The sequence below is a fragment of the Pelophylax lessonae genome (assembly GCF_965119305.1).
Source record: "Pelophylax lessonae genome assembly, chromosome: 4".
NCBI lineage: Eukaryota > Metazoa > Chordata > Amphibia > Anura > Ranidae > Pelophylax > Pelophylax lessonae.
This window is the reverse complement of record NC_138771.1, coordinates 158,340,790-158,367,156: the sequence shown is the minus strand read 5'-3', so window position 1 is coordinate 158,367,156 and position 26,367 is coordinate 158,340,790. Positions and strand designations below refer to the sequence as shown.

The 26,367-nt window shown below is 44.5% G+C and overlaps 2 protein-coding genes across 2 annotated transcripts in view; one reads left to right on the top strand and one right to left on the bottom strand.

Annotated features, from left to right (window-relative positions):
• The window catches only part of LOC309553228 (tubulin alpha chain), a gene marked incomplete at its 3' end in the record, with an annotated part of 186,872 nt that overhangs the window by 78,682 nt on the left and 81,823 nt on the right, over positions 1–26,367 (bottom strand). The window lies entirely within an intron of this gene.
• NET1 (neuroepithelial cell transforming 1) overlaps positions 1–26,367 on the top strand; it is a 90,557-nt gene that overhangs the window by 44,779 nt on the left and 19,411 nt on the right. Inside the window, exons 2-3 of the mRNA XM_082252670.1 lie at positions 319–385; positions 4,200–4,259. Coding sequence (XP_082108796.1) covers positions 319–385; positions 4,200–4,259 — 127 coding nt within the window. The remainder of the gene's footprint in view (positions 1–318; positions 386–4,199; positions 4,260–26,367) is intronic.

Here is a 26,367-nt window from a genome sequence, read left to right as displayed (position 1 = left end):
AACACATATTGATAAGATAGTTTACATTAAATTGGTCACGTTCATACTGAGGTCAAACACTAAAGAGAATATAAAGTAACTTTACCAGGAAGAGAATGTGCTATGTAACGGGCTATCTGCAGTCAAAGTACAGTATGAGCTATAGGAGACCGAAGAAGGGTTCCACCGGTGTGCATGGGATGAAAGGTATGGACATTTGTGTGAGCATGGCTTTACTGGCATAACTGAAAAAGTGACACCGTTCACTAAACCTGAACTTGCCTGTTTTTAAGTGTTTTATTTTGTCTGAACTAATTTTAAGCTTCTGCTCTTTTTCAGACATTCTCTAAGAAGAGGAAGCTCTTTTACATTCCTGACCCCTGGGACACAATGGGATTTTACCTTGGTTAGTGCTGTCTGACTGTATTTACATGTGTGTGTGTAACAGGCACCCTTCAATTACATTTCTGTTCTGTCTCCGTAAAGCCTTTCAACTATACATGTAAAAAAGAGGAAAGGAAACCTGTTGTTAAAATTTAAAGCAGAACTTCTCTCTAAAAGGGAAGTTATGATTTTTCTAATCATCCCTGTCTTATCTAACATTTTTGGCACTTTTTTTTTGGGGGGGGGGGGGGGGGGGGTTAAGGTACCTGTTCCTGGCAGGTACCTGCTACCACTTACTTTGCGACTCATGCATTGCAGCATTGAGAGGTAAATATTTACTGTCTTATGTGGAGGGATGTTTTGTTTTTTTAGGCACATTGATTTTAGTGACAGTTGTTCTTGCCTGTTTTCTAACACTAAGCTGCATTGTCAGTTTCAAAGTTTTTCTCTTTTTTGCATTTAAAGTGGTTGTAAAGGCTGAAGGTTATTTTTTATATATACAGTGGGTACGGAAAGTATTCAGACGCCCTTAAATTTTTCACTCTTTGTTATATTGCAGCCATTTGCTAAAATCATTTAAGTTCATTCTTCTTCCTCATGAATGTACACACAGCTCCCCATACTGACAGAAATGTTGACATTGTTGCAGATTTATTAAAAAAGAAAAGCTGAAATATCACATGGTCCTAAGTATTCAGACCCTTTGCTGTGACACTCATATATTTAACTCAGGTGCTTTCCATTTCTTCTGATCATCCTTGAGATGGTTCTACACCTTCATTTGAGTCCAGCTGTGTTTGATTATACTGATTGGACTTGATTAGGAAAGCCACACACCTGTCTATATAAGACCTTCCAGATCACAATGCATGTCAGAGCAAATGAGAATCATGAGGTCAAAGGAACTGCCTGAAGAGCTCAGAGACAGAATTGTGGCAAGGCACAGATCTGGCCAAGGTTACAAAAAGATTTCTGCTGCACTTAAGGTTCCTAAGAGCACAGTGGCCTCCATAATCCTCAAATGGAAGACGTTTGGGACGACCAGAACCCTTCCTAGAGCTGGCCGTCCGGCCAAACTGAGCTATCGGGGGAGAAGAGCCTTGGTGAGAGAGGTAAAGAAGAACCCAAAGATCACTGTGGCTGAGCTCCAGAGATGCAGTCAGGAGATGGGAGAAAGTTGTAGAAAGTCAACCATCACTGCAGCCCTCCACCAGTCGGGGCTTTATGGCAGAGTGGCCCGACAGAAGCCTCTCCTCAGTGTAAGACATGAAAGCCCGCATGGAGTTTGCTAAAAAACACCTGAAGGACTCCAAGATGGTGAGAAATAAGATTCTCTGGTCTGATGAGACCAAAATAGAACTTTTTGGCCTTAATTCTAAGCGGTATGTGTGGAGAAAACCAGGCACTGCTCATCACCTGTCCAATACAGTCCCAACAGTAAAGCATGGTGGTGGCAGCATCATGCTGTGGGGGTGTTTTTCAGCTGCAGGGACAGGACGACTGGTTGCAATCGAGGGAAAGATGAATGCGGCCAAGTACAAGGATATCCTGGACAAAAACCTTCTCCAGAGTGCTCTGGACCTCAGACTGGGCCGAAGGTTTACCTTCCAACAAGACAATGACCCTAAGCACACAGCTAAAATAACAAAGGAGTGGCTTCACAACAACTCTGTGACTGTTCTTGAATGGCCCAGCCAGAGCCCTGACTTAAACCCAATTGAGCATCTCTGGAGAGACCTAAAAATGGCTGTCCACCAACGTTTACCATCCAACCTGACAGAACTGGAGAGGATCTGCAAGGAGGAATGGCAGAGGATCCCTAAATCCAGGTGTGAAAGACTTGTTGCATCTTTCCCAAAAACTTTCCTGGCTGTATTAGATCAAAAGGGGGCTTCTACTAAATACTGAGCAAAGGGTCTGAATACTTAGGACCATGTGATATTTCAGTTTTTCTTTTTTAATAAATCTGCAACAATGTCAACAATTCTGTGTTTTTCTGTCAGTATGGGGTGCTATGTGTACATTCATGAGGAAGAAGAATGAACCTAAAGGATTTTAGCAAATGGCTGCAATATAACAAAGAGTGAAAAGTTTTAGGGGGTCTGAATACTTTCTGTACCCACTGTGTGTATATATATATATATATATATATATATATATATATATATATATATACACACACACACGAGAAAAGCCTGCTGCTCCCCGCCACAGCCAGCCCCCCCCCCCATACTCACCTGAGCCTCCTCTCTCGATCCAGCACGAGTGCATCACCTGTCGTGGGACTCCCTCTCCTCATTGGCTGAGACAGCAGCGGTAGCCATTGCCTCCCAACTGCTGTCAATCACAGCCAATGAGGTGGGAGCAGGGCTGAGCTGCGGCTCAGAAATGAAGAGGATTGGAGCTGCTCTGCGCAAAACTATTGCACAGAGCAGGCTAGTATAATGTGGTGGTTTGTTTTGATTAAAAAAAAAAAACCTTTAATACCACATTAAACAAGAATTAAACCTATTAGCAAACATTTATTACCAATTCATAGATGTGATGGTTGCATTATTTTCCTTTTCAGGCCTTCTTTCTTCTATTTTCATCTGGTGATCCAGCCAGCAGCAGTTTACATTGATGAGACAAACCAATCAACAGTGACCGGGGCGATTCAAATATTCAGCTTTTATTTATTCATATAAAAAAAACCTTTGTCCCAAAAGGAAAAATAACTGTTCAGAAAGTATGAGCTGGAGTTTGGCTTTAGTGGTTCTAAATCTTCTAATACATTTAAAACGACCCCCCCCCCCCCCCGACTGAAAATACTGCTGACTGCTGTGCCCCTTGTGCTTATTCCTCCAGAGTTTGTGTCCCACTAATACAGAAAGTGTGTTAGTGGCAAGATCACCAGGTAAAAACAGAGGGAAAAAGCCTAAAAATAGAAAAGTAATGCAGCCACCATGTCTAATGATTGGTAAGCTTCAGTATAATACATATTTTGGTTTTAGGTTTATTACCACTTTAAACAATGAAAAAATGTAACTCTCAATAGGTTTCGTTTTTTTTACGGACGGTGTGCAGTCCAATCAGCAGGAGATCCAGTCACAGATCCTCTGCTGATCTGAGCAGAGCAGGCGGATGACAGGTCTGTGTCTGCTCAGTTAATGTAGAGCAGACCCTGCTCTGCTCTATGGGCAGCTGGGAGTAAACGGTCTCTGCTGTTCATTTTATATCCAGCTGCCCCTGATCAGGTCTGCCCAAATGGACCATATTCATTTCAATTGTCTTTATGACAAAAATGATCCATTTAGTTGCTTTGCTGTTTTGTCACTTGTGAGGGATTTTTGTTTTTAATTTCTGTAAAAAAACTTCTATGGCCTTTATTAGACAGATGGTTATGCAAAACCATTATAATAACACGGTTTTATCATTTTTTTATGTTGCATTATATGTACGACCTATTTGACTGGCTTATTTAAAACAAATGGCAAGCAGCATTAAGCCATTGTAAAAATAAACTCTAGTGATGTGTAAAGTAGAAAAGAATTCACTTGCCTCTTTAAAAGTACTAAACAAAGCCAGATGTGATCTTGCAAGTGATTTAACAGACATGTTTAGTCTTGCATAATGTGTTTTGCTATGTAGATATGTCTGCTACAGCATTCATCATTTTTTTTTTTTTTTGGAAAACCCCAATTCCTATGGGATTGTAGAAGTTCTGTGTACCTGTATGATGAATCAAACTATTTTCTAATGGGGTATGTTTTCTTTACAATGCCCTGCTTACCTAACTTACTGTTTGCTCTTCATGGGTGATGTGTAATATGTACTTTTTGTTCATTTGTTTTCAGAAAAGGAAGCGCAGAGAAAAGGACGATGACACTTTCAGCCTGTGCAGCTTTGATCTTAAGGTAACAAGATCTTCTGTACATTATAGTGAAGGTCTGACGTATGTTGGCTCAGTTTGCCAAAATACAGAATTACATTAGCTGACCTACAGCTTTCTCTCTGCTCAGTTGTGTCGTAGTATTTTGTTTGATGCTACAATGCTCTTGGCATACATACGTTTGGGAATTCTTTAATGAAACTTTGTTCACACCAAGAGTACATATTAAGACGTGGATTTCTGTCTTCATGGTGTTAAAACAGAGGGGTCCCCACTTACCACAGTCCTCTTGTGAAGAGCAGTGGTGCCCCTGTCTGGTTCTTAAATAATTGAAGGTCTGTCTTTCTTGTGTTTTTTTTTTTTTTTTTTTTTTTCATACCTCCCTTCACTTGTGACCAGAATGCAGACATCTCTTGCCACAGACGTTATAAACTTGTATTTTTAGAGGGGATATTTAATGTGACTTTAGCCTGATTCTAGTGGATTCTTCAGAGAAAGAATGCACTGGCAGGTGATCACAGATAGCTTGGATTATTTCAGCTAAATTCCTTTTTATTCCCATGGAAAATCCAGCCGGACAGTTCCACCTTTTTGTCTCAAGCCAGATTATGAACATTATAGTTTCTATACCATGCTTGCTGAAAATGAAGCTGTACTTTGTGCCTTTTTTACTATGATAAAGCAGTGTGTGCCTAAATTACCTAATGCCAGGCTAAAACACTTGTAACATGGTGTAGAGGGTCTTTAGCCTGTTAAAAGCTCTGTCCCTGGGGATGCAAAGGGCTTTTCTTGGGGATCCAGTGGATGACTTGATAGGGGAGCGCTGGCAATGTAAGTAGTAGCCATGGAGTGGAAGGGCTATGAGTGGAGGTCCATTCTCATCCGATTCCCCCATAGAGAACAGCGGGGACCTGACAGCTTTGTCTCCGCACACAGCGCAGAGACGGAGCTGCCATCCACCTGCTCAGTGGGGGGATCGGCGGATCGATCCCCCGCTGAGAAAAACTGAGTCTGCCGACGGACTAAGAGCTATAAAAGGTTGGATCTAGGATCCTGTATACATCAGCTTACATGCTTATTTACCATGGTTTTATACAAGAGAAAAGGAAAGGTGCCTGTACAGGTTTGTAAGTAGAGTCTAGAAATATGGGACATAAGTTCACACCCCTTAAAGTGGAAATTAACTGCATCTGAGCACCACAAACTGAAACGTTTTTTAATATTTAAAGCAAACTCGCCCATAAATCACTTTGAAAAACACCAGCATAGCATTTCCAGCAGCCGTCTTGAGTAAGGGAAGATGAATAAAGTGGATCTAAAGGCTGACGTTTTTACCTTGCAAGAAGGAAAAAAACCTGTGGGCAGCAGCCCCCCCCTCCCCAAATACTCGAGCACTATCACGATGCAATGATGTGCACAAGTGTCTCGGCTCCCTGAGATCTCTCCCTCCTCATTGGCTGAGGCAGCAGCGGAAGCCATTGGTTCCCTCTGCTATCAATCAGCCAGTGAGAATAGAGAAGCAGGAGGATCGAGGCTGCTCTGTACAAAACTGCTCCACAGTGCAGATGTTTGTTTTTATAATTCTTTTTTTTTTTTTTTTTTATTTGTGCCTTAACCACTTTACAACCGGAGGATTTTGCTGTCTTACGTCCAGACCACTTTTTGTGCTTCGGCACTGTGCGACTTTAACTGACAATTGTGCGGTCATGCAATGTGGTACCCAAACAAAATTTACGTCCTTTTTTTCCCACAAACAGAGCTTTCTTTTGGTGGTATTTGATCACCTCTGCGCTTTTTATTTTTTGCGATATTAATAAAAAAAGAGCGAAAATTTTGCAAAAAAATGAAATTTTCAACTTTGTCTTTTAAAAAATATCCAATATACTCAATTTATGTCATATTTTTTGGCCAAAATATATTTAGCTACATGTCTTTGACAAAAAAAAATTCAATGAGCGTATTTTTATTGGTTTCCGCAAAAGTTATAGCGTCTACAAACTATGGTGTAAATACTGAAATTTTACGCAGCTTTAATTTCTGACTGCCTATCTCAATTCATGAAGTGCTAAAATGGCAGGGCAGTACAAGACCCCCCCAAATTACCACTTTTTGGAAAGTAGACATCCTAAGGAATGTTCTGAGACGCATGTTGAGCTCATTGAATATTTAATTTTTTTGTCACAGGTGTTTGAAAAATGAATAAAAAAAAAAATTTTTTTTTTTTTAACAAAGTTGTCACTAAAAGATAAATTTCTCACACATGACATGGGTATATGTGGAATGACACCCCAAAATACATTCTGCCGCTTCTCCTCAGTATGGGGATACCCCATGTGTGAGACTTTTTGGGAGCCTAGCTGTGTACGGGACCCCGAAAATGAATCTCCATCTTTAGGTTTTCTAATGGCGTAAATTGTTGATTTCACTCCTGACTACCCATCACAGTTTCGGAGGCCCTGAAATTTCAACATAGCACAAAACCCCCCCAAATGACCCCATTTTGCAAAGTAGACACCCCAAGCTATTTGCTGAGAGGCATGGTGAGTCCATGGAATATTTTATATTTTGCCACAAGTTCCGGGAAATATATTATTATTTTTTTTTTTTGTTTTTTTACACAAAGTTGTCACTAAATGATATATTGCTCACACATGCCATGGGTATATGTGAAATGACACCCCAAAATACATTCTGCTGCTTCTCCTGAGTACAGGGATACCACATGTGTGAGACTTTTTTGCAGTCTAGCCGAGTACAGGTCCTCGAAAGCCAACCCCCACTTTCAGGCTTTCCAAGGGCGTAAATTGTTGATTTCACTCCTGACTACCTATCACAGTTTCGGAGGCCATGAAATGCCAAGACAGCACAACCCCCCTCCAAATGACTCCTTTTCGGAAAGTAGACACCCTAAGCTATTTGCAGAGAGGCATGTTGGGTGTTTTGCAGATCTCACTTTTTGTCACAAAGTTTTGGAAATTGAAAAAAGAGGAAAAAAAATGCATTTTCCTGTTTTTTCTTCATTTTCCAAAAAAAATGAGAGATGCAAAATACTCACCATGCCTCTCAGCAAATAGATTAGAGTGTCTACTTTGCAAAATGGGGTCATTTTGGGGGGTTTTGTGCCATCTTGGCGTTTCATGGCCTTCAAAAGTGTGATAGGTAGTAAGGAGTGAGATCAACAATTTACGCCCTTAGAAAGCCTGAAGGTGGGGAGTGGTTTTCCGGGTCCTGTACGCGGCTAGACTGCAAAAAAAGTCTCACACATGGGGTATCCTTGTACTCAGGAGAAGCAGCAGAATGTATTTTGGGGTGTCATTTCACATATACCCATGGCATGTGTGAGCATTATATCATTTACTGACAACTTTTGTGTAAAAAAAAAAAAAAAAAAAATAATAATTTTCCTGAAACTTGTGGCAAAATATAAAATATTCCATGGACTCATCATGCCTCTCATCTAATAGCTTGGAGTGTCTACTTTGCAAAATGGGGTCATTTGGGGGGGGGGGTTTGTGCCATTTTGGCATTTCATGGCCTTCAAAAGTGTGATAGGTAGTAAGGAGTGAGATCAACAATTTACGCCCTTAGAAAGCCTGAAGGTGGGGAGTGGTTTTCCGGGTCCTGTACGCGGCTAGACTGACAAAAAGTCTCACACATGGGGTATCCCTGTACTCCGGAGAAGCAGCAGAATGTATTTTGGGGTGTCATTTCACATATACCCATGGCATGCGTGAGCAATATATTATTTAGTGACAACTTTGTGTAAAAAAACAAAAAAAAAAAAACAAATTGTTATTTTCCTGAAACTTAGGGCAAAATATAAAATACTCCATGGACTCAATATGCCTCTCAGCAAATAGCTTTGGGTGTCTACTTTCCAAAAAGGGGTAATTTGGGGGGTGTTTGAACAGTCCTGGCATTTTATGCTCAATTTTAGCAACACATCACCCACTCTTCTAACCACTTGAAAACCAAGCCTTTTCTGTGAGTTTTTGTTTACATGAAAAAATATTTTTTTTTCACAAGAAAATTACTTTGAACCCCCAAACATTATATATTTTTTTAAAGCAGAGGCCCTACAGAACAAAATGGTGGATGTTGCAATTTTTTTTGTTACACGGTATTTGCGCACACATTTTCCAAACGCAATTTTTGCGTAAAAAAAACACTTTTTTTATTTTTAATGCAGAAATACACTATATAATTCCAAATTGTTTGGTAAAATTTAAAAGATGATCTTATGCCGAGTTCATAGACACCTAACATGACATGCTTTAAAAATTGCGCACGCCCGTGCCGCGGCAACAAACTACGTACGGTTTTAAAAGCCTTTAAAAGTCTTTACAGGTTACCACTTTGGACTTACAGAGGAGGTCTACCACAACAATTACTGCCCTCGACCTGGCGTTCACGGCGATACCTCACATGCATGCTGAAATTGCGGTTTACATATGACACTAGACCAACGCTTGTGCGCGCATTTGCGCGCAAGCACGGGGGGACAGGGGGGCTTGATTTTTTTTTTTTGTTTTTTTTTTTTTTAATTTGCTTTCTTATGTTATTTTGACACCTTTTCTTTCATTTTTTTTTTCTTTAATCATTTTTATTGTTATCACGGTGAATTTAAATTTCCTCTATGATAGCAATCTGTAGTGACAGGTACTCTTTTTAAAAAAAATTGGGGTCTTTTATACTCTAGATCTTTCCTCTGACCTTAACGCATCTGACCATACCAAAATTGGTGTGATAAAATACTTTCCCAATTTCCCAATGGCGCTGTTTATTTCTGGCGAAACAGAAGTCATGAAATGCTCGTAGCCTCCGGCATCTTAGGCCATAGAGATGATTGGAGCCATTCTCATCTCCAATCAGCTCTATGGTTAGATAATTGAACCACCGGCTGCACTCTCGGGTTAACCGGTGGGACAGGAGAGCCCGAGAAAAACCGTGGAAGGCAGCGGAAGGCGGCAGGAGGGGGGGGGGGGGAGTCCCCTCCCACTGCATGTAAAAGCAGTCTAGCGGCCAATTATCCGCTAGGATTGCTTTTACATGTAAGCCGACCGCTTGCTGTAAAAAACGATACCAAGATGATGCCTAAATCTGCAGGCATCATCCTGGTATAACCACTCAAAAGTCCAGCAACGTACCAGTACATTGCTGGTCTTTGTTTGGCATATAGGTTTTTTTTTTTTCATGCAGCCTGTGGGCTGAACGAAAAAAAAGAGAACCTATCAGAAATCAGCACAGGAATAATGCGTAGTATTACTAATCATTAACCGCCCAAACAACCACCCACTGAATTTAATGATGGGTATACACGACACTATCCACGTATACCAAAATAGGATTTTAACTGCAGTGCTGAAATCAGAAAATCACCACAGCTGCTATCAGCAAAGGTATCCATATATGCTGAGCGCAAGCGCTGTTTGTGTCAGAATATATAAAATCAATGCATGGTAGCCGACGAGTACCTGCAAGAGAAACAGGTCACAAAAGAATGAAAAAACAAACAAAGTACATTAAAAAAAAGTACATTAGGAAGAGTAGGACATATAAAATGACTGACACAACAAAAGTTTTTGGATTCTCATCATTAACCGCCCAAACAACCACCCACTGAATTTAATGATGGGTATACACGGCGCTATCCACGTATACCAAAATAGGATTTTAACTGCAGTGCTGAAATCAGAAAATCACCACAGCTGCTATCAGCAAAGGTATCCATGTATGCTGAGCGCAAACACTGTTTGTGTCAGAATATATGAAATCAATGCGTGGTAGCCGACGAGTACCTGCAAGAGAAACAGGTCACAAAAGAATGAAAAACAAACAAAGTACATTAAAAGTACATAGGAAGTGTAGAAGAACATAAAAAATGACTGAGACGACAACTATTTTTGGCTTTTATGTATTTTTTTTTTTTCTTCAAACGTCGAGTTCCAGGTTCCAGGTTCGGGTCTCTCAAAATGACGATAGCCATCGAACATCTTTTGAGACCCTGTGTAAATGTGCCCTAAACTGTGCCGTGCTGTACCCTATGCTAATAATCCACTAGTGTGTGGTAGCGACGGAAACAGTCACCGTGGCAAAGACCAGGTCGGTCAGGACAGTCGGGACAATAATTCCGGGTGTCACGCCTAAATCCGCGCTTGCTGCAGACACGGCATCTTTTTTGGGGGTATCGTTTGGTATCGGTACTCGGGAGGTATTGCGGAAAATGCCTGTCATGCAGCCGCCTCACTGCATCTGGTTGGGGAAGTTGGGCAGGAGCACCAGCTGAATACAGAAGGGCTCTGATTATCTCTTCTTGGAATTGAAAGAAGGATAATGTTCCAGCAGACGCTTTGTATAAGACAAAAGCGTTGTAAACAGCCAATTGAAATAGGTATACAGACACTTTTTTGTACCAGCGTCTGGCCTTACGGGCAATTAAGTACGGTCCCATCATCTGGTCGTTGAAGTCCACCCCTCCCATTTTACGGTTATAGTCGTGGACACAGAGGGGTTTCTCAACAACAACACCGGTGACCGTAGTAATTTGGACTGCCGTGTCTGGGTGAATGGAGGACAGCACGTAAACGTTTTGTTTGTCCCTCCACTTCACTGCAAGCAATTCCTCGCACCTCAAGCAGGCTCTCTCCCCCGAGCTCAGTGGGGCATTCACTAGCCGTTGGGGGAAGCCCCGGCGATTAGATCGCACGGTGCCACAAGCGCCAATTTGCAATTGATAGAGGTGTCTAAAAAGTGGCACGCTTGAATAGAAATTGTCCACGTACAAGTGGTACCCCTTTCCGAATAAGGGTGACACCAAGTCCCAAACTATCTTGCCGCTGCTCCCTATGTAGCCTGGGCAGTCGGGGGGCTCCACAGTGCTATCTTTTCCCTCATAGACACGGAAATTAACTGTATAGCCTGTGGCCCTGTCACAAAGCTTATACAACTTGACCCCGTATCTGGCACGCTTGCTGGGGAGGTACTGTTTGATAGCAAGGCGACCAGTAAACTTAATCAGGGACTCGTCAACGCAGACATCTTGTTGGGGGGTAAACAAGGCTGCGAACCGCTGATTGAAGTGGTCTATGAGGGGCCGAATTTTGTGGAGCCGATCATATTCAGGGTCTCCCCGAGGACGACAGAGTTCATTGTCGTTGAAATGCATGAACCGAAATATTTGTTGGTATCGAGCCCTGGACATAACAGCAGAGAACACGTACATTTGATGAATTGGGTCAGTGGACCAATATAACCGCAATTCATTCTTTCTTGTAATGCCCGTGTTGAAGGAAAGGCCCAGATAGGTTTTAAACTCCTGAATCGTAATAGGATTCCAGGCGAATGGTCTGGCAAGGGGTGAATTTGGGTTGGCGGCGATGAATTGTTGAGCGTACAAATTTGATTGGTCCACAATAGAGCTGAAAAGATCTTCAGTGAAAAACAGCTCAAAAAAGTTTATGGGATTAAAACCAGCTGTTTCCACTTGGATTCCGGGTTGGGCGGTGAATGGGGGAAGTACTGGCGCTGTGGAATCTGTGGGCTGCCAATTAGGATATGCCAGCGCTTCAGGGAGGACACTATGGGTTCTACGGGCCTGTCTTCGGATACGCGGTGGCTGCGGGCCACTACTCGTGCTAGCCACCGCACCAGCTTCAACTGCACTCAGGTGACTCGCCACGTCACCAGGTGATACTGCAGTGCTGGTTGAAGGTCCAGGGTGTACTAGGCCGCTCGTGCTTGCCAGTTCACGAGAAGTGTGAGCGGCACTAGTACTGGCACTCTGCTGCATACCAGAAACCTCCAGTTCTTGCAAGTCAACAACTCCAGAATGGGGTCGGGTACGCCTGACCCTAGCAGGGACCCCTCTGTCGGAGCTATCTGTCAGGGAGCCGCTGCCGTCATCTGGTTCGTATATTGACCCTGATTCTGCCGGTGAGGCTTCCCCATCGCTCTCACTTGACATGGTCATTATACTGTATATAGCATCATCACTGAACGAACGTTTTGTCATTTTGGTAGCTAAATTTACTCGTACAGTGATGCGACTACTAGGTAATAAAAGCACCTGGTTGTCGAGGACTATTTGGTCGCTACAAAGAAAAACTGCTAGTGCTAACAGAGATCAGGCCTGACTCTGCTAACGCAGCGGTTTTGTGTGATGTGTTTTTTGGAAGTGTCAGTAATCTATTACTACACTTGCCTGGGTAAGGTGGGCTGGGCAGGGGGGCTAAACGCAGGTGCTAGCAGGAATCAGTGCTGATTGTGCAAACACTGCGTTTGGGGAACACTAAATTATGAGGACGCTAGTATAGTTCTGATCAGATCAGATATTGATCTGTTCAAACACTATACTAGTAACGGTGGTGTGTGTGTGTTAGTGTACTTGACTCTAACTGACGCTAAGTAACGGTGGTGTAGTGGGACCCTGACGCTAACTAGCTAGCCTAAGTTGTGTCACCCGTGACGCTAATACAGTGATCGGTAATCACTGTATATAGTGAACACTGTGACAGGGAAGTGAAGGGGTTAAACTGGGGGAGATCAAGGGGTTAAACCTTTATAGAGGATAGATGGCGGGTGGCCTAAACCTATTCGGGCCTAGCGCAAGCGCAAATTAGGGTCACCAGTGACACTAAATACAGTGATCAGTAGTTATCTGATATACTGTATATATTAGTGCACTGTTTTATATGGAGTGAAGGGGTTAACTGGGGAAGATCAAGCGGTTAAAAGTTTATTAGGGAATAGGTGGCGGGTGCCCTAACCCTATATGGGCTTAGCGCAAGCGCAAATTAGGGTCACTAGTGACACTAAATACAGTGATCAGTATTTACCTATATACTGTATTTAGTGCACAGAGTAATAGGTAGTGAAGGGGTTAACTGGGGCTGATCAAGGGGTAAAAACTTTATTAGGGGATAGGTGGCGGGTACCCTAACCCTATTTGGGCCTAACGCAGGCGCAAACTACGCTCACAAGTGACACTTATACAGTGATCAGTAAAATATCTGTATACCACTGTATATAGTGTTCACTGTGAGGGGTTTTGGGGGTGATCAGGGGGTGATCAGAGGTGATGAAGGGGTTAAATGTACCTATGTGAGGTGTGTCAGTGTAGTGTTGGTGGAACTCACGTTTTTACTGTGTCTCTGTCTCTCTCCTGGAACCGAAAGGACTCCAGGAAGGACAGTGACATCACTTCCCCTGTCTGTGTTTACATTACACAGACAGGGGACAGATTGCCATTGGTGGGGACCGATCTACAGACACTGACCAAAAATCATTGGTCAGTATCTGATGACTGATCGGTTCCCTACCGAATGACATCGGGATCGGGACCCGCGGCGCGCGGGAGCGCGCTCTGGAGCCGTGATCGCGCATCACGTTAATACTACGTGGCTGAGCGGTATCGTGCCGCTCTGCCGCAGTAGTATTACCGTGCGCGGTATTAAAGTGGTTAATATCCCATTTATTTCCTGGAATATATTTGCCTTTAGATTAGGCATGCAGGAAGGAGGAGGGTGTGCTTAGCTGAGAAAGCCCTTTCTCCCTTCCTCGCGTGTCAAACACAAGGCCCGCTGGCTGAGCCCGGCCCTCCAGGCTATTTCATGTGGCCCTTGCACCTCTCCTGCAGCTGCAGCACCCCCTCATCTTGGCCACCACCTTGTCTCAGCAGTTGGCAGCAGAAGACAGAACTCCTCCAACAGATCCTGTGCGTCTCTTTGGAAAGGCTCGTGTCTGCTCATCCCCCCCCCCCCCCCTCAGCAGCAGAGAGGATGACCGAAATCCTCCTACAGATCCTGCACTCTGTGCAGCCGCAATACCCCCTGGTTTCCGCCTCCTCTGGTCTCAACATTCAACTGATTCCAGACCTCCTCTATACCCTGCTTCCCAGCTCTGCCCCCACTTCTTCCCAGCAGAAGCACAAGGAGTCAATTTATATAATCTTGCAGATACAGCTGGCCCTTTGAGGCCAACCATATTGCTGTAGCCCTGGATGAATTGAAGTTTGACAAACCTGCTCCAGATGAAAAAAAAAATGCCCATGGAGACTCATATAAAGCATGACATTATTTTGGCCTAGGCCAAAAACCAAGAAGCAACTGAAGAAATGTAAGAAAAAAAAAAAGTTTAAATAAACAATATTCTATTTACTAATTCTGGTACTATTAGGATTAAAACAGGTAGTGTTGATTGAGAGAGTTTATTTCCACTTTAACCGCTTCCATACAGAGCAGTTAGACCCCCTTCCTGCCCAGACCAATTTTCAGCTTTCAGCACTCTCACACTTTGAATGACAATTGCTCAGTCATGCTACACTGTAACCAAACAAAATTTTTATCATTTTTTTCACACAAATAGAGCTTTCTTTTGGTGGTATTTGATCACAACTGGGGTTTTTTTTTTTTTGCGTGATATAAGCAAAAAAAGAGCAAAAATTTTGCAAAAAAAACACTTTTTTTTAGTTTCTATTATAAAATTTTGCAAAAAAATTAATTTTTCTTCATACATTTGGCCAAAATTTATACTGCTACATATCTCTGGTAAAATTAACCCAAATTAGTGTATATTATTTAGTCTGTGTGAAAGTTATTGAGTCTAGAAGCTATGGTACCAATTACTGAAAATTGATCACACCAGATGTACTGATGGCCTATCTCCTTTCTTGAGGCCCTGAAATGTCAGGACAGTACAAATACCCACCAAATGACCCCTTTTTGTAAAGTAGACAGTCCAAGGTATTTAGTAAGAGGCATGGTGAGTTTTTTGAAGTTATAATTTTTTCCCACAATTCTTGGGAAAATGAAGAAAACATTTTTTTTTCTTTTTTTTTCCCAAAACGTTGTCAATTTATAAGCTATTTCTAACACAGCATGTACACAGCAAAAATGACACCCCAAAATTCATTCTGCTACTCCTTCTGAGTATGGTGATACCACATGTGTGAGACTTTTACACAGCCTGGCCACAAAAAGAGACTCCACGTCAAAGTAGCACCATAAGGCGTTTTAGGAGCATAAATACACATAAAACTTTCTTACTACCTATCACACTTTTCAAGGCCCTAGAGCACCAATACAATAAAAAAGTCCACAAAATGACCCCATTTTGGAAAGCAAACACTCCAACGTATATTCTATGAGGCATTATGGGTCCTTTGAACATGTCATTTTTTTCCACAAGTATTTTTTTCCCACATTTTCCAAAAAAACTTTTTTTTTTTACACAAAGTTGTAAATTTATAGAATATTCCTAACACATAGCATGTACATAGCAAAAATGACACCCCAAAATACATTCTGCCACTCCTCCTGAGTATGGCAATACCACATGTGTGAGACTTTTTCACAGCCTAGCCATATAGAGGGGCCTAAACATCCAAGGAGCATCATCATGCATCCTAGCCACTTGCCTAGGCCTATTTCTCTATCGCTCATTGACAGACGTAGTCTTCTTGATTCTCAAGAGCTGGGTTATGTTGTCTCCGCAGGAGTAGGACTAGGCAGAATGACAAAACGTTCTGGCTCCACCTTAGGGGCAGTCCCTGAGGGTATATCCTCCCTCTCTCTGCTACAGGGAATCAGTTTTTTTCTGTCTAGTCAGGAGTAAGGACCTAAGTTCCTTGCTGGGATCTTTTGGTCCTGGCAAGACTTTTTTTCTTTAAGAAAGACATTTTTTAGGTAGTTTTCTCCAGTGTTTTTTTCCTGTGAGATCTTCAAGCAAAAATGCCGGACTGGGCGACACTTGTGGTCACCCCAGCCGGCCTACGAGCGCGCGCAGACCATGGCATTGCGCTTGGTCGGCCGCGACACATTCAAGTAAGTATGCGGGGCCGGGCGACGGGCTGGATGTTGAGATCCAGTGGTCACCCCGGTTTCTGCCTACGAGCGCGTGCAGACCAGTGCGCTGGGTCGGCTGCGACGGAGTCCCAGTAAAGGGACTGACTTTGCGAGTTAAAAGTCTCGCTTGGACGCCAGGTACCAGAGAGTCGAGGCGTCCACAAACCCCCACCCCGGTGGAGAGGGTATTGTGAAGAGAGGGTGCCTGTCGGTTCGGTATGGTGAGTAAACGTTCCCTTTTTTCCTCATTATGAGGCAGTATATATTATGGGCCCCTCCATATATGGTCAGTATATATCTGATACTTACAAGTCCCCCTTGTAATACAGCATGTGTTTGTGGGAAGTGGACTTGGTTCAAGAGCTAACACTCTACCCAGCAGACTGTAACATTACAGCAGACATAGGAGGTATAATCCTACCTTATGTGCAGTGTATCTCTGTAGATCCATATGTCACCTCTTAGCAGAGTGCAGGTGGATGTGCTGGGAAGACGATATCGGCGGTCCGCCGCCATTTTGCCGTAGACCGAATGCATGTATGTCCTCAGGTCACGCCGGCCGCCATGTTTTTGGAGTCTTATGTCTCTTCTATGGGGGCGGCCATGTTTTGTGAGCCCAGCTACCTCGTGGAGGGCTGGGAACGCCGGAAGGCGTACACAAGGGGCGGAGCCACGCCTTCTGCCCGGGAAAAAGCAAACAGCTCCTTCCAGTCTGTGTAAGACAGACGCTGACTGCAGTTTGTTGGAAACTGCACTGCATCGGTTGGTGAGCCTTGGGGGTCCCTCTCTCTCTCTCTGGGATCGAGAAGCAGGTACTCTGAGGGGCGCTATTGCGCTAGGGGGAGACACACAAAAAAAAAAAAAAAAAGAAAAAGTTTTTTTGTTTTGCTGGCAAAGGTGTCCTGTATTAACATGGACCCTGCCACTCATGTATCTCCTCCGGATCCCCTCGAGGGGTCTGCGGGATCCTCCAGCACCCCATTGACAATTGAATCTTTGTCAGCTATTATGGAAACTTTTGTGTCCCGGGTGGAAGTGGCTTGTCAGGGACAGGGCGCAAGAAAGCGACCCCCGCCTAACCCCTTATTATCTGAAACCTCGGATTCAGATTCTGAGCCTATTTCTGCAGTTGTAGGTACTTCATCTGGTATTGGTGTCTCGGGTCCTGTCTCTTCAGACAGTGAGGATGTTTCGGCATCCGCCATAGCCCGAGAGGAAGCGTTGGTTAACGCACTCATTGTATCTGTTCAAGAGACTTTAAGGTTACAGGGTATTCCATCAGAAATAGCTGAAACTGAGATCCCTTTTGGGACTAAAAAGCGCATCAAAGTGGCGAAGGTTTTTCCATTGCCCAAATGTTTTGGCAATCCAATCGAAGAAGAATGGCGTCTGCCAAAACGCACTTTTAATATTTCTAAACGCATTGACAGGCGTTATCCGTTTGAGGAAACCCTTATCAAGAAATGGACAGAACCACCTGTGGTGGATTCACCTAATGCTAGATTGAATAAAGCCACGGTTATTCCTTTAGAAGACGCTCCGTCTTTTAAAGATCCAGTAGATCGCAAGATAGAAGCTATGTCTCGCACCATGTTTTCCTTGATTGGATCAGCTTTCAGACCAATAATTGCTATTGGTCTGGTTTCGCAGGCTGTAACTGAATGGACCAAGTGGTTACGCCGGGACTTAGAAGAAGTCCCTCAGGCGGTATCAGATTTGTTGGAACAAATGATACAGGGGTTACAGTTTGTATGTGATACGGCGTTAGACGCCACTCCATTAATGGCGCGAGCATCAGTCTCAGCAGTGGTTCTCAGGCGTACACTGTGGCTAAAAGGTTGGTTAGCCGACCAAGGTTCCAAAAAAGCATTGGCTAATATCCCCTTTTCAGGAGAGCGTCTATTTGGAGCCAACTTAGATGAGATCATTAAGGATCTCACCGGTGGAAAAAGCACCTTTTTACCGCAAAATTTTAAAGGTAGAGGAACTTGTCAAAGACGAGGGCCTTCTTTTTCTGCTCACAAGAGGTTTTTTTCGTCCAGCGGGTGAAAAAACTAAGTCCTCCAAAGCTCCTGCAGGAGGCGTCAGGGGTCGTTGGTCGGGCAAGCAAAAGTCCGCCCCCTCCAGACCTGAAGATAAACCATCCAAAGCCTGAAGGTGCGCCCCCACCCATAACTGGGGTGGGGGGACGTCTTCGCGGGTTCCCGGATCCATGGCTTTCCAGAATCCCGGACAAATGGGTTTGCGAAGTCATAAGGTCAGGGTACAAGATCGAGTTTCGATCTCTCCCACCGGCGCGATTCTTCCCTTCCAATATCCGACTATCCGCAGATCGTTTAGAAGATCTGCGGAGAGCAGTCACAGATTTACTACAACAAGGAGTGGTAGTCCACGTTCCTTGGACAGAACGGTTTCAAGGGTTTTATTCAAACCTGTTTACAATACCCAGGAAAGAGGGCAAAGTGCGTCCAATTCTGGACTTAAGAGCACTCAATTCTTTCGTCAACATAAGAAGATTCAGAATGGAGTCCATTCGCACGGTAGCAGCCTTCCTGCATCCAGGGGATGTCCTAGCGTCCATAGACATCAAGGACGCCTATCTTCACATTCCCATTTTCGCAGGACATCAGCGTTTTCTACGCTTTTCCGTAGAGGAGAACCACTATCAGTTTGTGGCGTTACCTTTCGGTCTCGCCACGGCTCCGCGGGTCTTCACAAAGGTGTTGGCCCCAATGTTGGCACTTCTGCGCCAAAGAGGTATATTGATTCTAGGTTACCTAGACGATCTTCTGCTTCATGCAGAGTCTCCTCAGACCTTGCTACAAAACATAGAAATTACTATGATTTCTTTACAGGAATTCGGGTGGCTGGTGAACCAGCAAAAGTCCTTTCTGGTTCCCACCCAGAGGCTCGAATATCTGGGTCTAATTCTAGACACAGTCAGGACAAGAGTTTTTCTTCCGGTAGGGAAACTCCGAAAGATTCAATCTGCAGTCCAGTTGTTACTGTCCAACAGCTGGTCTTCCCTTCGGACTTGCATGAGGGTTCTGGGGTTGATGGTGGCTTCATTCGAAGCAGTCCCATTTGCCCAGTCCCATACCCGAATTCTTCAGCAAGAGATTCTTCTCAGATGGAATCGGAATCCGGAATCCCTGGACAATCAGATCCGATTGAGCAAACAGACCAGAGAGTCTCTGGTATGGTGGCTTCGGTCTCCGATGCTCAGCCAGGGAAAGTCATTTCTGCCAATATATTGGACGACAGTGACCACGGATGCCAGTCTATCCGGATGGGGAGGAATTCTCGGTCAGTTATCTGTCCAGGGACTTTGGTCCCCGGAAGAATCCAGGTTACCGATAAATGTATTGGAACTGAGAGCGATCAGACTTTGTCTGATTCACTGGACCGAGCAGCTCCAGGGCAGCTCGGTTCGGATCCAGTCGGACAATGCCACGGCCGTGGCTTATGTCAATCACCAGGGGGGCACCAAGAGTGTCCGAGCGGCCAAAGAAGTGGCTTGCATTCTTCGCTGGGCGGAACGATTTGTTCCAGCAATCTCTGCGGTGTTCATTCCGGGGGTGGAGAATTGGCAGGCAGATTATCTCAGCCGTCAGACCCTGGATCAGGGGGAATGGTCCCTCCATCCAGACGTTTTCCACCAGTTGTGCCTACGGTGGGGCACCCCGGATGTGGATCTGTTGGCATCACGATTCAACAGGAAAGTTCAGAGATTCGTGGCTCGCTCCCGCGATCCTCTAGCAGAAACCGCAGACGCACTGATCGCCCCGTGGGGGCAATACCAGCTAATATATGCCTTCCCTCCTCTCGCGTTACTGCCAAGACTTCTTCGCAGAATAGAGGAGGAAGGAATCCCAGTAATCCTGGTAGCTCCGGACTGGCCTCGTCGAGCTTGGTACGCCGACATGGTCAGACTGGTGGCGGACGTCCCGTGGAGACTTCCTCTCAGGGAGGATCTACTGTCTCAGGGACCGATCTTCCATCCTGCTTTACGATCGCTGGCTTTAACGGCCTGGCTATTGAGACCCAGGTGCTGAAGGACAAAGGTTTGTCAGCTTCAGTTATTCCTACTCTAGTTGAAGCAAGGAAAGCGACTTCCAGAAAGATTTATCATCGCACATGGAAGTCCTACATTGCATGGTGTGAACCTTTGGGGTTCCGTCCTCGGTCTTATTCGATTAGTCGAATATTGGCTTTTCTGCAACAAGGGGTTGAGCAGAAACTGGCCTTGAGTACTATCAAGGGTCAGGTCTCAGCATTAGCCATCTTCTTTCAGAAGCCTTTGGCTACTCATTCCTTGGTGCGGAATTTCATCCAGGGGGTGCGACATCTGGCTCCGCCAGTGCACGCGCCGTTACCCCCCTGGGATCTTAATTTAGTGTTGTCGGTTCTTCAGAAACCTCCCTTTGAAGATATTAGGGAGATTCCTCTACCCACGTTGTCCCAGAAGGTGGCCTTCTTGGTGGCTATTACTTCTGCACGCAGGGTGTCAGAACTGGCCGCATTATCTTGTCGTTCACAATATCTGGTGGTTCATAGAGATAAGGTGGTTCTTCGTCCGAATCCATCCTTCCTACCAAAAGTGGTTTCAGAATTTCATCTGAATGAAGAAATTGTATTACCTTCCCTGTGTCCTAAGCCCAGTCATCCTCGGGAGTTTGCTTTACACTCCTTGGATGTGGTCCGGGCGATCAGGGTATACTTGAAAACGACAGACTCGTTTCGCAAGACGGATTCACTTTTTGTGATCCCAGATGGACCCAAAAAGGGGTTGCCTGCATCTGCCGCGACCATTTCCAGATGGATCAGACAGACGGTAGTGCAGGCTTATTCTATTAAGGGTCGGGAGCCCCCGTTCCCTGTTAAGGCGCACTCCACTCGGGCACTTAGTGCGTCTTGGGCCTTTCGCCATCAGGCGTCAGTGGTCCAGGTGTGCAAGGCGGCTACCTGGTCGTCGGTGCATACCTTTTCTAAACATTATAAAGTTGATGTAATGGCATCGTCTGATGCCTCATTTGGCCGCAAGGTTTTGCAGGCCGCAATTTGAGGAGACCAGTGGTCTACCTCGAGGGTTTTTTTCCGTTGGAAAATTTTTCTTTAGTCTCATTCTTTGTTTATAATGAGCCTTTAAAACTTCTAGTTTGGCACCGGTTGGGCCTTCTAGATTGGATTTGATTTTGTCAATCCCACCCCTCATTTGTGGCACTGCTTCTGGATGTCCCAGCTCTTGAGAATCAAGAAGGCTACGTCTGTCAATGAGCGATAGAGAAAAATGGATTTTTGTAAGAACTTACCGTAAAATCCTTTTCTCTTAAGCTCATTGACAGACGTAGTACCCGCCCCTCTATCATTGAGTTGGGTTGGGTTAAATTCTCTGTACTGCTTTAAACAGAACTGATTCCCTGTAGCAGAGGGAGGATATACCCTCAGGGACTGCCCCTAAGGTGGAGCCAGAACGTTTTGTCATTCTGCCTAGTCCTACTCCTGCGGAGACAACATAACCCAGCTCTTGAGAATCAAGAAGACTACGTCTGTCAATGAGCTTAAGAGAAAAGGATTTTACGGTAAGTTCTTACAAAAATCCATTTTTTTGACATTTGGTGTTTACAAGCTAAAATCAGTTGTTTTTGCTAGAAAACTACTTAGAACCCCAAAACATTATATATTTTTTTTTTAGCAGAGACCCTAGAGAATAAAATGGAGATTATTGCAATATTTTTTATCACACCTTATTTGCGCAGCGGTCTTCCAAACGCAATTTTTTGGGAAAAAAATCACTTTTTTTAATTAAAAAATAAGAAACCAGTAAAGTTAGCCCAATTGTTTTCCATAATGTGAAAGATAATGTTACGCCGAGTAAATAGATACCCAACATGTCATGCTTCAAAATTGCGCACGCTCACAGAATGGTGACAAACTTTGGTACTTAAAAATCCCCATAGGCGACATTTTAAAAATTTCTACAGGTTGCTATCTTAGAGTTACAGAGGAGGTCTAGGGCTCAAATTATTGCTCTTGCTCTAACGATCGCGACGATACCTCACATGTGTAGTTTGAACACTGTTTACATATGGGGGCTGGGTTTCCGTATGCGTTCGCTCCTGCGCGCGAGCTCGCGGGGACAGGGCGATTTAATTTTTTTTTTTTTTTTTTTTTTTTTTTTTTACTATTTATTTTATTTATTATTTTTTATTTTTACACTGTTTTTTTTAAAAAAAAAAAAATTGATCATTTTTATTTCTATTACAAGAAATGTAAACATTACTTGTAATAGAGAAAGGCACGACAGGACCTCTTTTTTGTGAGATCTGGGGTCAAAAAGTCCTCAGATCTCACAAGTACACTAAAAGATAGAAAAAATTAAAAAAAAAAATTAAAAAAAAATTAAATAAAATGAAAAAAAAAAAAGGGACCTTTAAACTGGTTGCTAGGCAACGACGTTTGCCGTAGCTCCGGTCCTCCAAGACCATAGAGTCGAGTGAGGGCAAGCTTGCCCTCACTCGACATCCTGTCTGTGAGGATCTGGGACCGGATCGTTTTCCCCGCTGCCGGCGGGTCCGGTAAGCGGGGAAAAGGACCAGAATGCAGCGGGAGGGGGGGGGGGCACCTCTTCCGCCACCCGGGAAGGGTGATCCCGCGGCGAATCCGCCGCTGGGACCACCCTTATCGGAAAGCCAACCGTCCACCGTTTAAAAAAATACCAGGGTTATGGCAGCTATCTGCTGCCATAACACCGGTACTTAGGTTTAAACGAACGACGTATATAAACCTTTTTGGACTTGGACATGGTGGCTGTATGAAGGGTGACAGGTACTCGGGTACTTTGCTGGGCAGGTGACAGGTACTCTGGTACTGATGAGCAAGTGGCAGGTACTCGAGTACTCCGATAGGCAGGTGACAGGTACTCGGGTACTCTTATGGGCAGGTGATAGGTACTGATGAGTAGTACTGATACTGATAGGTGATACTGATACTGTACTGATGATGGGTACGGATGATCAGTACTGATACTAATAGGTGATAGGTACTGATGGGTACTGATGAGTAGTGATGGGTAATGATGAGCAGGTGGCAAGTACTCGGGTACTTCAGGTGTCAGGTACTCTGATGAGCAGGTGGAAGGTACTCGGGTACTCTGTTGGGTAGGTGACAGGTACTTGGGTACTCTGATGGGTAGGTGACAGGTACTCGGGTACTCCGATGACGGGTACTCGGGTACTCCGGTGACGGGTACTCAAAGTACCCGAGTACCTGTCATCAGAGTACCCGAGTACCTGTCATCAGAGTACCCGAGTACCTGTCATCAGAGTACCCGAGTACCTGTCATCAGAGTACCCGAGTACCTGTCATCAGAGTACCCGAGTACCTGTCATCAGAGTACCCGAGTACCTGTCATCAGAGTACCCGAGTACCTGTCATCAGAGTACCCGAGTACCTGTCATCAGAGTACCCGAGTACCTGTCATCAGAGTACCCGAGTACCTGTCATCAGAGTACCCGAGTACCTGTCATCAGAGTACCCGAGTACCTGTCATCAGCGTACCCGAGTACCTGTCATCAGAGTACCCGAGTACCTGTCATCAGAGTACCCGAGTACCTGTCATCAGAGTACCCGAGTACCTGTCATCAGAGTACCCGAGTACCTGTCATCAGAGTACCCGAGTACCTGTCATCAGAGTACCCGAGTACCTGTCATCAGAGTACCCGAGTACCTGTCATCAGAGTACCCGAGTACCTGTCATCAGAGTACCCGAGTACCTGTCATCAGAGTACCCGAGTACCTGTCATCAGAGTACCCGAGTACCTGTCATCAGAGTACCCGAGTACCTGTCATCAGAGTACCCGAGTACCTGTCATCAGAGTACCCGAGTACCTGTCATCAGAGTACCCGAGTACCTGTCATCAGAGTACCCGAGTACCTGTCATCAGCCCATCAGAGTACCCGAGTACCTGTCATCAGAGTACCTGATGGGCTGGTGACAGGTGCTCTTTATTGGGGGGGGCAATCAGTGTGTTTGGGGTGCACTGTGCTTGGTAACTATCTGTTACCACAATCTCCTCCTCACACAGGATCAGTGTGTGAGGAGAACACGGTGACAGCTAGTTACTGTGTTCTCTGATGACATTTGTGACCGGCTGTGATTGGACACAGCCGGTCACGTGGTAAAGAGCCAATTTCATTGGCTCTTTACCTAGATCGGGGATGGGCTCTGTCCGAGGGACGAGCCTCGTCCCCGATCGCCGCGCTGCGCGCGATTAAGGAAGGAACGAGCGGCTCGCGCTGGAGCCGCTCATGTGATCGGCTGTGATTGACACAGCCGATCACGTGGTAAACAGCCAATTTCATTGGCTGTTTACCTTGATCGGGGCTGGGCTCAGTCCGAGGGACGAGCCTCACCCCCGATCGCCGCGCTGCGCGCCCCCGGGGGCGCGCAGTAGCGGGGAGATCCGGCGCCGTCATATGACGTCCGCCCGGATCGAGAGAGGATTTGTGCCGACGTCATTTTACATGACGCGGTACGGAAGGGGTTAAAGAGATATTGAAGCATTTTTTTTTTGTGTGTGTGAAAACAAAGATTGCTATACTTACCTGCTTTGTGCAATCCCTTACCTACTCTTTGACAGTCTCCTACCTGTGCTTTCTACTCCTCACTCCTTTGGGTGCCTCCTTAGCAAGCCAAGTGATAAAGGAGTATCTCTGTGCACACACTGCTGAGCTGGTCTGTGTGTATCTATAGACACACATGGTGCTGGCAAGCTGTGCCCCCTGCTCCCTCCTCAAAGGAGTTTGACTGACAGCCTATGGCTCTCACTGCTCTTGGTGTCTCCTGTGAGACCAAGAAGTGGGAAGTGTAGTGTTGCAGTCAGGACAGTATTGGAGCGCTGGGGGAGTCAGGTATGCGTTTGCAGCTTACCATTTCTTAGATGTGGTGGCTGCATTTGTTTTCTTTTTTACGCTTTCCATCTCTCATTTTCACCTGATTCTGGCCAGTAAGGCCCCTTTCACACTTGTGCGACTTCAAAGTCGCATGATTTTGCCACGATTTTGATGCGAGTTTGACTGGGCATATAATGTATTTTCCTCTAAACGCATCAAAATCGTGCCAAAAGTAATGCAGGGACTACTTTGAAGTCGGTCAGACTTCAAGTCGCACAAATATGAATGGGGCTCATTGGAAATAATGGAGAACGACTTGTCATGCGATTTTGCAGTCCCAAATCGCATGAAAAGTCTCACAACTCACAAGTGTGAAAGGGGCCTAAGTCTGTTTTTGAAACCACAAGCTCTCCTGACAATGTAGTAGTTAAATGGCTGAGATAACCCATTTACCAATGACGGAGGTGCTTATAATGATAACATTACATTTTTTTATGTAAAAACCTTTTCTCCCCTAAAAAACTAAATAAATAAAAATTGTTGCTGCTTGTAAACGGTTAGCTGGAGTTTGGCTTTGATTTGTTAGTGCATCTAAATCTGCTAGTACCACCAACACTCCCCTTCCTCCCAAATTGACAATGCTGCTGTCCTATCCTCTGTCATCCAGAGTAGGGACACTCTAATACAGGAGGTGTTACCAGCCAGATCACCCGGTAAAAAATAAAAAACGAATGCAGCCACCACATCTGATTGCTAAACTGCAATAAATTACATTTTTGTTTTTGGGTTGAATAGCGCTTTGATGCAGAGAATGCATTAGGGGAAACGTCTTGACTTTAGAACCTTTCTAAATATACCGTAGTAGTTCCAGGAACTGACTGGGCATGAGGGGTGGGAATGGGTAACACAGGAGTATACAACTAGAAACCATAAAAGCACTATTTCCGCAGAAACTGGAATAAGTGTGCACAGTGTGGATTTGTCTTCAAAAATAGACTGTGTAACCTTTCATCATTCCCAAGAAGTCTAAATAAAGAACTGAATTTGAGAAGTAATTCAGGCTGTTAAACTTGAATTGTACATTCTGGGTGTTGTATCTATGTACTCCAATTCCTGAGGAGTTTTGGGCCTTTGGGATTTTGACTGCAATATTCTATACCAAAGAGCAGTTTAGATTTATTATTTTTTAGCAGCTCTCGTACATTAGGTGTCTCCCTTGATTTATTTCTCTGTGACGATCACTCTCACTGCTATAAATGACAGGGGACGGACGTTGGTAGTCTTAGGTGTGTGGATTTTTTTTTTTTGTGCTAGCAATACTCCACTACATATTTTCAGGATCTAGTGTTCTTACAGGTTACCTTTGGTTCTACATGGGCATATGATAACAATTATCCA